The sequence below is a fragment of the Lacerta agilis genome, chromosome 1 (assembly GCF_009819535.1).
Source record: "Lacerta agilis isolate rLacAgi1 chromosome 1, rLacAgi1.pri, whole genome shotgun sequence".
Taxonomy (NCBI): domain Eukaryota; kingdom Metazoa; phylum Chordata; class Lepidosauria; order Squamata; family Lacertidae; genus Lacerta; species Lacerta agilis.
The window spans coordinates 55,434,805-55,446,590 of NC_046312.1; the positions used below are offsets into that span (position 1 = coordinate 55,434,805).

An 11,786-nucleotide genomic window follows, 5' to 3' on the forward strand; every position below is an offset into this window, starting at 1 on the left:
GCAGAAAACAAACTGGCCATTGCGTTCCAAGTTATTTACATAAATGGATTTCGAAACCGCCATAAGTAAGATTCCATGAAGTTTGTCAAGGCTGAGCAGGAATCAGCTGAATGCTCCAGAGAGAGTTGCCTATCAGGCCCTTCCTTTTCTAAACGGTTCTAACTGCTTTTGTTAAATTTCTAGATTCTTTTTTAAAAGATTCACTATTATAACAAAGCTTTTTTAAAGGCTCCAGCAGCATAAGTAATCTTTAGTGTGGCTTACTGTGTTTATACACTGAATTGGTGAATGAGTAGAAGGCTCTTGAGAGTCCCATGGACTGCAAGAAGATCAAACCTATCCATTCTCAAAGAAATCAGCCCTGAGTACTCACTAGAAGAACAGATCCTGAAGTTGAGGCTCCAGTACTTTGGCCACCTCATGAGAAGAGAAGAATCCCTAGAAAAGACCCTGATGCTGGGAAAGATGGAGGGCACAAGGAGAAGGGGACGACAGAAGATGAGATGGTTGGACAGTGTTCTTGAAGCTACTAACATGAGTTTGGCCAAACTGCGAGAGGCAGTGAAGGATAGGCGTGCCTGGCGTGCTCTGGTCCATGGGGTCACGAAGAGTCGGACACGACTGAACGACTGAACAACAACAACAAAAATGGATATTTAAGAACATAAGAAGAAATTGGTGGGTTCTGCCACGGAGGGGGAGAAAAACTGATTCTCATCTCTTTTATTCACATCATGCACACTTTCTTTTTTACACAGACTTCTACCATGTACCTTCTTATTCAGCTTTCTTTCCAAACACAAATGATCACCTTTGCTCCTGGGAAAGTTGCAGAGTAGCAGTTTGAAGAGATATGAGAGTCATCGCCAACTATCTAAAGGGCTGTCACATGGAGGATGGAGCAAGCTTGTTTTCTTCTGCTCTGGAGGCTATGACCCGAACCAATGGATTCAAGTTACAAGACGGGAGATTCCGTCAGTAAGAGTTGTTCGACATTGGAACAGACTCCAATGAGAGGTGTTGGACTCTCCTTCCTTGGAGGTTTTTAAGCACAGGTTGGATGGTCATCTGTCATGGATGATCTAGCCAGTGGTTTGTTTGTTTTTTTCCATTTCATTTTTAAGGTGCTGGTACTCACCATAAAGTTGATACGTTAGATGCCACACTTTTAACATTTGGAAAAACAAAACAAGTGCCGGTACTGTGTGCCCTTGAGTACACCCAGAAAAAAGAACTGGATGATCTAGCTGAGATTCCTGCATTGCAGGGGTTTGGACTAGATCAGGGGTCAGCAACCTTTTTCAGCAGGGGGCCGATCCACTGTCCCTCAGACCATGTGGTGGGCCGGACTATATTTTTTGGGAGGAAATGAACGTATTCCTATGCCCCACAAATAACCCAGAGATGCATTTTAAATAAAAGCTCACATTCTACTCATGTGAAAACATGCTGATTCCCAGACCGTCTGTGGGCTGGATTGAGAAGGCCCACAGGCCTTAGGTTGCCTACCCCTGGACTAGGTGGTGCTTGGGGGTCCCTTCCAACTGCACTGGAGCAGTAGTTTCACCACTGAAGCCCTGCTGGCACATGTGGAGTTTAGAGTGCAGTGGCTGTTAATGGAATGGGGAGGGCAGTAAGGTTTGATGCAGTTGAGGGCAGTTGATGGAATGGGGAGAGCAGTAAGGTTTATTGTGATTTTTCATTACCCCAGCTCCAAGCTGTCATAGCAGAAGGGCCTGATCTGTGGGGGATTGGATCCAGCAGATCCAAATCTTCTGGCACCCTGTCCCCAGCCTACCCACAACCCCCTGTTCTGAGCTTCTCTGATTGCTACTTCTGCTAGAAGACCCACCCCCAGGTGTAGCAGGCCCACCCAACTACTGACACTCCTCTATGCCAATACAGGCCAGAGGAGAGGCAACTGCAAGCAATCCCATGCCCTCCCCATTCCATCAACAGACACTGTACTCTAAACTCCACTGTTCTCAACACAGATTACTTCTAGGCACGCATGTGCAATCCTACGCATGCTTACTCAACAGTGAGAGAATTTGATGCTGTATCTGGAATAGTCTGTTATTTGTTGTTGTTCAGTCGTTCAGTCGTGTCCGACTCTTCGTGACCCCATGGACCAGAGCACGCCAGGCACGCCTATCCTTCACTTCCTCCCGCAGTTTGGCCAAACTCATGTTAGTAGCTTCGAGAATACTGTCCAACCATCTCATCCTTTGTCGTCCCCTTCTCCTTGTGCCCTCCATCTTTCCCAACATCAGGGTCTTTTCCAGGGAGTCTTCTCTTCTCATGAGGTGGCCAAAGTACTGGAGCCTCAACTTCAGGATCTGTCCTTCTAGTGAGCACTCAGGGCCGATTTCCTTGAGAATGGATAGGTTTGATCTTCTTGCAGTCCATGGGACTCTCAAGAGTCTCCTCCAGCACCATAATTCAAAAGCATCAATTCTTCGGCGATCAGCCTTCTTGATGGTCCAGCTCTCACTTCCGTACATTACTACTGGGAAAACCATAGCTTTAACAATACGGACCTTTGTTGGCAAGGTGATGTCTTTGCTTTTTAAGATGCTGTCTAGGTTTGTCATTGCTTTTCTCCCAAGAAGCAGGCGTCTTCTAATTTCGTGACTGCTGTCACCATCTGCAGTGATCATGGAACCCAAGTCTGTTATTACATATTCTAAAAGATACCTGCCAGATCAGTTGTTTAGCGTGTGGTGCCGATAACGCCAAGGTCACGTGTTTTGATTCCCGTACAGGACAGCTGCATATTTCTGCACTTTGGCCTGGTTATTCCCTTCCAACTCTACAATTCTATGTTTCTATGAACTATTTTCTGCAGTCAGTTTTCAATTGTAGAATAAAATGGGGTTCTCATCATAAGAATGATCTGAAACGCCATCTGCTGAACAAGAAAAGAACTACCAATCGGTTTCAAAATTCTGCGAATGCAGAACTGAAAGGCATTTCCTAAAAGCACATGTGGCAGGAAAATTTAAATATAAATCAATATAGGTGGCACCAAGAACATCAATATGAACAAGCTGCTATTTAAAATTAATTTTGCACTGAAGTAATGACTTGTTCATTGGGGTGCTATGTTTGTTTGTTGTTGTTTTTTGTCTAGGAGTATCCCCAAACTATGAAACCATTCCTTCAGAGGCAGTATAACTCCGAACATGTCAGTGGGAAAACTTCTGCACATGAGAATCACCCACCCACAGGCCTCCCCCCCTCTCTCACACACAGCCTTCTTTCCCCAAGCCATTCATGTCCAATATTTACAATTCCCTCCTATACATGCCTAATTGGAAGTAAGCCCCATTAAGTTCAATGATTCTTACTTCCAGATGTGGGTTTAGGACTGCAGCCTTAAGACTATGAGTCTTGCATAAACAGTGCAAATGTTGGTTCTGCTGAAATTGCTGTACACTGCTCTGAGTTCAGTGGTATAAATAGAATAAACACTTAAATTGGGGGAGAATCCACAATGAGTAATGTTCACATATTGGAGCCATTAGAAACATGTGAGAACTACATTTCCTGTTTTGCTCTTGCTCAAAGAGTTGCTCTTGCCAAAGGTGTGCAAAACTTGTTAGTGGTTAAGGTGCCATGGGACTCTGATGATTTTCCTGTTTCTGTTTTTTCCCCCCTTTCTTTTAGTCAGATCAGCTTTAAAGACAGGTCAAACTTCAGTAAACATTTCTCTAAACAAGTTTTAGTATTACGAAAAGCCAACTAAAACAAAGCAAGGACTTTAAAAATAAATAAATGACAGCTTTCAACAAATAGCCTGTTTTCTCGACCACCCAAACTATATAGAACCAAACTATATAGAAAGTGCAAGATCTATGGCTTGATCCCTCTACAACTTTCTGTTGGGGTATCCGATCTGAAGTCTCCCTTATCATGTTTAGTGTGCCCATAAAAAGCAGTTTGCAGAAAGTGCATGAGAAAAGGAGAGAGGAAAATGTTATTGTACAGTAGCTTGTCTTTCTAAAAATAAAAATAAAAAGATGTCTTCATTTGCAACTCAGTAGCAGTAGAACTTGGCAGTAGCAGAGAATTAAAAACATCAAGCAAAACATTTGTAAACGTACATGAAAGCAGCTATCCTTTACAGTATTCATTATCTTGCTGAGTGCTGTGTCTTGTTTCACTTTTTCTTTAAAAAAACAAAACAAAACCAAAAAACCATCATTCAGTTTAAGTGGCTCTCAGTGTGGGTTGCAACCAGTTAAAATGCATTTAAAATGCAGTAAAACATTAAAATCGCCGATCGGAACAGAAAAAATAAACCTCAGCAGCAACATTTGTCAGTCAGCCAAATGACTTACTGAAGAGGGACATGTTAACCAATTTTATAAACGAATTCTGAGCTCTGTCTGGCAAGGCACCATAACATAAAAGCCCATTTTCTCACCATGAAGCAGAGCCTCACCCAAAGACCCCAAGTGGTGCTCAGGTGGAAGAGCACATTAGAAAACCAGCACATTTAGCAGTGAAACAAGCCCCCAACATTGTTACATTTTTTTAATGTTCATTGAAAACTTTTTGTTTTCTCCTCACTCTTCCCAAATTATTCTATTTTACCGCCACAGTTTTATTTCTTGCTGGGTTTTGTGTTTTATATTTTATATCTGAGTACTGCTTGGGTACTCCTTGAATATAGAGTGGTTTATAAATTCTGATCAAACAAAATAAAATAAATGCAAGTCCCTTCTCCCCAGCAGGTGAAAAAGGCCTTTTTATTAAGGCAGGTGTGTATTTTATTCGCCAAGGTCTCTTTCTTTTCGTTGGTTTTATCTGGCTGCTTTTTATTGACTTGGCTTTTATATTGCCTCTTTTGATATAGCAATATATTTTACACTGGTAACAAAGAGTTGCTTAGTGTTGCTTTGGCTACTACCGTATATGATCAACTTCTGGTATTTATTTTATTATTATTAGCCAACTTGAACATGTTCTTGCAGAACAGCAGGGTCCAAATGTGAAGAATTAAATGTACCATGGCGGCCTAATTTTTGCCACACAGGAGGGTCAGTCAAGGCAGCCATCTTGAAACATGGCCTAATTTTTGCCACACGAGGGTCATTCAAGGCAGCCATATTGAAACATGAGAATCAAGTATCATTCAGGGTTATTCCCAAAGTGCCGGAAATCAGAAGGTGGTCTTAGGCTAGCCACTTCTTCTCTCCATTAGAAATATGACAAAAGAATTTGTTATCAGGGATGGAGAATCTGTGGTCTTCAACTCCCATCAGCCTCTATCAGCATGGCCACTGATCAGGGATAATGGGAATTGCAATCCAGCAACATCTATGGTTCCCTACTCTACAAGCATATGAAGCACTTTGGTTAGTCCAAAGCAGAGATGGGAAACCTGCACACCTTCAGATGTTGCTGGATTAAAGCTCCTGTCGCCCCCTGGCCACTGGCTTTGCTGGCTTCAGCCGACAGGAAGGGCCACAGGTTCTCCCTGCTGCTCTATAGCACAATGTAAACGTTAATGCTGAAAAAGATGGAATACAAATATAGCATGCAATAAAATAATCATAATAAAGGAATGCATGTGCACTGAATAGACTACAGACCTCTAGCAGTTAGAAAGTGCTCTGAAACCATCAAAATGCAACCCACTTTTTTTATTCTTTTGATGGCTTTTTATTAGCTTTGCTTTATGAAATAATTTATTTCTGAAAATAAATACATAACAACAAAAACCACCTAATGCCAGTGCAAGCATTTATTTATTTCTGAAAATAATTTATTTATCTATTTCTGAAAATAATTTATTTATTTCATAATTTATTTCTGAAAATAAATACGTAACAACAAAAACCACCTAATGCCAGTGTTGAAACTTGTATATTGCCCTTCATCTGAGGATCACAGGGCAGTTCACAACATAAAAAGACAAAATGCAGTGAAACATTAACATAACAAACGAAAAACAAACCAATAACCCCCCTCTCACACCAGCACATTTAAAAGGCCATAGAATGTTTAATCAGCCAAAGGCATGGTTATTGAGAAACGCTTTCGCCTGGTGCCTAAAAATGAAGGCCTCCCTGGGGAGAGTATTCCACAAACAGGGAGACACCACAGGAAAAAGGCTCTTTCTTGTGTTGCCACCATCCAGACCTCTAATGGAGGAGGCACATGAAGAAGGGCCTCAAATGATGATAGCAGGGTCTGGATCAGTTCATAGGTGAAGAGACGGTCCTTCAGGTATTGTGACTTTATAGGCCAAAACCAGCACTTTGAATTGGGCCCAGAAACTAATTGGCAGCCAGTGCAGGATTGGTGCAATACAATCAAACCGTCTTGCCTTAGTCACTGAATCCTGCACCAGCTCGAGTTTTCAATATATCTTCAGAGGCAGCCCCACATGTAATGTGTTGCAGTAATCAATCCATCTAACCTAGAGGTTCCCAGAGCGACAACAAAAGTTAGGCTATCCCTGTCCGGATAGGGCAGGGGTCTGCAACCTTTAAGACACAAAGAGCCACTTGGACCCGTTTCCAAAGGGGAAAAAAAACAACTGGGAGCCGCAAAACCATTGCGACATTTAAAACAAATATAACGCTGCATATATTGTTTCTTACCTTAATGCAATAATAATAAATAACGTATAGGAGCCAATGCAAAGTATAATTAGTAAAAACAACAAGAATAAGTTATTACTTTTTTGCATTGACTCAGGGGCGTACCCAGGATCAAAACTGGGGGGGGGGGGGCAAGCCATGGTCGTTCAGGTTGTGACATTTCAGCACGGAAAGGCGAATGAAACCAAAATTTTAGGGAAATTATATATAATTATAGCAGTGCTTTATTACAGTAGTTATTACAATTATTTGCTTGGTTTTTTAAAAATTTTATTCTAGTTACATGTCTTATACCAGGGGTGGCCAACTCCCAAGAAACTGTGATCTACTTTCAGCAGTGATCTACCCCCATTTTTGGGGGTTCAGCTCAAAGTTGTTTTTGGGGGGGTGTGGTGGGTGGGAGAGAGGGCTTCCCCCTCTAAGATAGGTTGGCAAGCGAACTAATAAAGAAAGAAAAAGGGGGGGTTGGAATGGAAAAGTGGGATGGAAAAATATAAATTGGGGGTGGGGTGGGGTGAGGAGAATATCTATTAAAAATATGTAGTAGTTTAAAAATAAAAATAAAGGGGGGAAATCTTTTTCTTCTTTTTCCTTTTTTTGAAAACAAAAACAAAAGGGGAAGAGAAAAGAAAAAGGGGGGATAGAGGGAGAAAAGGGTAATAATAAAAATTCAAATAGAGTGGCTGCAGCAGCTGTGGGGGGTGTTTGTTTGTTTTTCGTTTGTTTGTTTGTTTTAAAAATGGGATTTCTCCCCTTGGATTAAAAAAGGAGGGGAGGAAGAAAAAGAGAGGGGGGTGGGAGAGCAAGGCAAAAAGCCAAAAAGCAAAAAACAGGTTTGGGGGGGGAATCACGGCAGGCACTGCAGCGCGCCGGCCTCGGGGCCCCGGGGCCCTGAGCCGCCTTTGGGACCGTCTTGAGCATGTACACCGGCCGCAGCAAGCGCTGGCGAAGCACCGGTTGGCGGAGGTTTCAGAAGCAGCCCGGACGTTTTCGCCGCCGCCGCCCCAAAGCAGCTCTACTTCATCCTGTTGGCGACCATCACCGCCCTTCCGTCACGGCGACGCCTGGCCCGCCTGCTCCGCCCTCCACGCGGCCGCTTTGAAAAGGATTCTGCCCGACAGGGGCCGCTCAGAACAGGGGCCGCTCCAATCGCCGCCGCCACCTCCCGCCGCCTTTATTATCCCGACTCTTTTCTCTCTCTCTCTCTCGATAACTCACAAAGCCCAGCTCCTTCTTCTCCCCGCCCTAACGCCACCCTCATTGGCATGTTCCCCTCAAACAGGAACAGGCATCCCGGCGGCTCATTGGCCGGACGAAGCATCGCTCTCCCGTGCCCGCCTCCCGCCTTCATCCTCAGTGGCTACCTCGGCGGTAAGGCCCCGGCTCCGAGCCTATGCGCCAAGGCGGGCGATCTGTCCTGCCAATCGGCACGCCAAGGTGGTAAAAGCTCAGCCCTCCCCACACGCTTATTGGTGTGAAGAAGTCGCTTCCTCTCTCTGGGAGTGGTCAAGGTGGACATCAATCTTGGGTATGTCCTCGGGAACCCCGAGAGGGCTGAGAAAGACCGCCCAGCTGTTCAACGTTGATGCGGATTATTCATGGTTTTTTTGGCCCCCTTTTCCCCCTGATAACCATTTAATTATTATTGAAAGGGCATTGAAAGGGGGCATGCCGGAGCCGCGGGAGACCTGTCAGAGAGCCGCATGCGGCTCCGGAGCCGCAGGTTGCTGACCCCCGGGATAGGGGTACATCTGGGCCACCAGCCCAAAGTGATGAAAGGCATTCCGTGCCACTGAGTGCGTCTGAGCCTCAAGCAACAGCAAAGGAACCAGGAGTAGCCCCAAGCTATGTTATGTACCCGCTCTGATGGAGGGATATCGAAATTATTTCTGTGTTCACTGTGGAGTCTCACAGGAAATACACACACGTTTCAGTGTATCTGAAGAAGTGTGCATGCACACGAAATCTCATACCAAGAACAAACTTAGTTGGTCTCTAAGGTGCTACTGGAAGGAATTTTTTATTTTATTTTGTTTTAGGAAATACACTGCTGTTGCTGAACTTCCTTCTTACCAGAAGGTGGCACTCTTGTATCAAGCAATTACAGAACAGCTCAACAATCTAAAATACTAATAAAAAGCAGCTATTGATGGGGCATACCCTCCTTTTAATTAAGAGAGAAAGGTATCTGTATTCCATACACAGCTCATGGTTCAAGGTCAAGGTCAAAAGTGTGTAAAAACTTCCATACAAAGGCTTCTTTCAGAGTGCAGCATGCTGCCGTAAATGAACAGGCAGACAATCCACTCGTTCATGTTATAAAATTCATGGCAGAGATATAAACTTAATCCAATGGTTATTTGTAAGCAGGCCCCACCACATTCAGTTGGGCTTTCTCACAAGTAAATGGTGTGCAACCTTAAGTTATTTGTTTGCACATCAGTATACTTGTGTATTAATAATAATAATTTATTATTTGTACCCCGCCCATCTGACTGGCTTACACCAGCTGCTCTGGGTGGCTTCCAGCATATATACAAACACTGTGAAACATTAAACTTTAAAAAGCTTCCCTTTGCAGGGCTGCCTTCTGATGTCTCCTAAAAGATACGCCTCCCATCTGATGGGAGGGCATTGCACAGGGTGGGTGCAACTACCAAGAAGGCCCTTTGCAGTTGGAAGGGACCATCTGCAATGCAGGAATATTCAGCTGCCCCATATGGGTATCAAACCTGAAACCTTGGTGTTATCAGCACCACGCTGTAACCAGCTCAGCTATGCATTATGCTATGATTTATGTACAGTGGAACCTCAGAAGCCAAATGCCTTTGAACTTGAATGTTTCGGCTCCCGAACGATCAAAAACCGGAAGCGATTGTCTGGTTTCAAATTTTCGGAAGCCAAACGTCTGGCGCGGCTTCTGTTTGGCTGCGGGACACTCCTGCAGCCAATTGGAAGCCGCACCTTGGTTTTCGAACTGTTCCGGGAGTCAAACAGACTCCTGGAACGGATTAATTTGAAAACCAAGGTACAACTGTATTTCTTAGCTTTAGAGGTCTACATAGCAGATGCACATTGGCTACTGTTCCAAAGTGAGCAGCTGTTTTAGCCTTTTGCAGCAAAACCAACCAAGAGTCTTGTGGCACTTTAAAGGTTAATACATTTCTTACTGTCAATGTAAAAAACCTGGAGAGTTGGGATCTCAATAATAAACCAGATTAATAAATCCAGGGCCTCTGCATTCCTGCAAATGATTGGAAAATACTCTCATAGAAGCAAGAGAAGCTTCTTTGCTTGCCTAAATTAGTCATCTTGGTCTAACTATCCTGTGTCCATGGTCTACAGCAGTGTTTTTCAACCACTGAGATGTTGCCTGGTGTGCCGTGGGAAAAATTAAAAAATTCAAGAGAATTACTTTATATATAGTCAATATAGGCACAGAGTTAAATTTTTTAACATTTTCTAATGGTGGTGTGCCTCGTGATTTTTTTCATGAAACAAGTGTGCCTTTGCCCAAAAAAGGTTGAAAAACACTGGTCTACAGTTGCTTGATCCCAAGCATTATGACATCTGACCCAAATCCTTGACTCCTCCCACCCTTTCATCTTTCCATGTTGCAATAACAAAGTAGCCAAGAGCTTTATTAAAAGTTGCATTCAGAATGTGTCTTAGTTTCAACATATCACTGCCATGTTCTTTTCTGGAATCTGTTTTTCAGAGAGTGGGCGTTTTACACTTAGGTATTTCCACACCAGGGCTGTCTTTACCTGGGGGTTTTCAAGGGGTATGGGGTACCCAGGCACCGAATTCTGGGGGGGGGGCACCAGGCGCCCACCGCTGAAGCCGCCTAAGCTCTTAACTACTATCTACCTGTTATGAAATAATAAATAATTTTGATCAAGCTAGAAAAACAAAATACATATATACCTACATATATACCTAGGTATTACCAAAATGTATACCTACTGTTTCACTAAAGGACTTTTGACTTTGTGCGCTCATTTACCAAAGACACGCCGTGCCAGCAGCGGTGCTTGTCATTCACAACGGTGGCGCTAAATGAGCTAATAAAAAAGTAATAAAAAGGTTTCTTTTTCCTCCCTTCTTTTGTAAACAAGAGATAAGGCGTAAGCGTGGTGTCTGACATAAGCATAATAAAAGTTAATTTGGGGTCTAAACTAAATTTGGAGGCACTGGGCGGATCTTTACACCCCGTCGTCGCACATGCTAAAGACTCCTCTGCCCTTTATCCCACATTAGCAGCACTCAGAAGTGCCTCTTTGGAGGCAAAGTCATCTTGAAGGTGCCTTCAACACCTGAGGCTTAAAGCACCTTTTTCTTAGCTCAGGAAGGCCTGTGCATTCATTCTGTGCCCTTCCTACTTTAAAAACATTCCCAAGTGGCCCAAGAAAGGAAACTCAAAGGCCTTCTTCCCTGTTGAAATCACAGGTCGGCAGCGTCAGCAAAGGAAACATCCTGAACTGTGGGACATTGAGAGGAGCGCGTTCAGTTGTCACTGCATTCTACCTGTGCAGATTTTGCAACTGAGCAAACACCTGGAACACCTAAGTCTGTCTTGTGGAAACTGAGCGGTCTGCCTGCCGCTGATGTTTGATTTCCCCCACCACCCCAGTTCACTGAGCTTGTGCAGAGGGTGGCTGTTGCAATTCAAAGTACGCTCCCTCGGAAGAGAGAAAACTCCACAAATCGTCCCCCCCAGCAAACCATGTTTTGCAATTACAGGTAGGTAGCCGTGTTGGTCTGCCACCATAGTCAAAACAAAATAAAATAAAAAATTCCTTCCAGTAGCACCTTAGAGACCAACTAAGTTTGTTCTTGGTTCCAGTTACAGGTTGGTAGCCGTGTTGGTCTGCCATAGTCGAAACAAAATAGGAAATTCTTTCCAGTAGCACCTTAGAGACCAACTGAGTTTGTTCTTGGTATGAGCTTTCGTGTGCATGCACACTTCTTCAGATACATGTTTTGCAAGTTATGCGTCGTCCGCGCGGGGAATTGGGGGTCGGAATAAACACGTGTCGGGCTTAAAGCAGGCGGCCAACACCCTCTTTACCTTTGCATGGCGGGAGCGGGACATGATGGCGGGACACGCGGTTTCTCGTCGCGCAGCAGAATCGCTCCAAGTTCTCCCCGCTCGTCGTCGCGGCTCCTCGG

At 44.0% G+C, this 11,786-nt stretch overlaps 1 protein-coding gene across 1 annotated transcript in view; it reads right to left on the reverse strand.

Moving 5' to 3' along the window:
• The window catches only part of LOC117047120 (catalase-like), a 44,602-nt gene extending 32,830 nt beyond the window's left edge, over nt 1-11,772 (reverse strand). Inside the window, exon 1 of the mRNA XM_033149922.1 lies at nt 11,686-11,772. Coding sequence (XP_033005813.1) covers nt 11,686-11,709 — 24 coding nt within the window. The 5' untranslated portion in view covers nt 11,710-11,772. The remainder of the gene's footprint in view (nt 1-11,685) is intronic.
• Nucleotides 11,773-11,786: the final 14 nt, after the last annotated feature.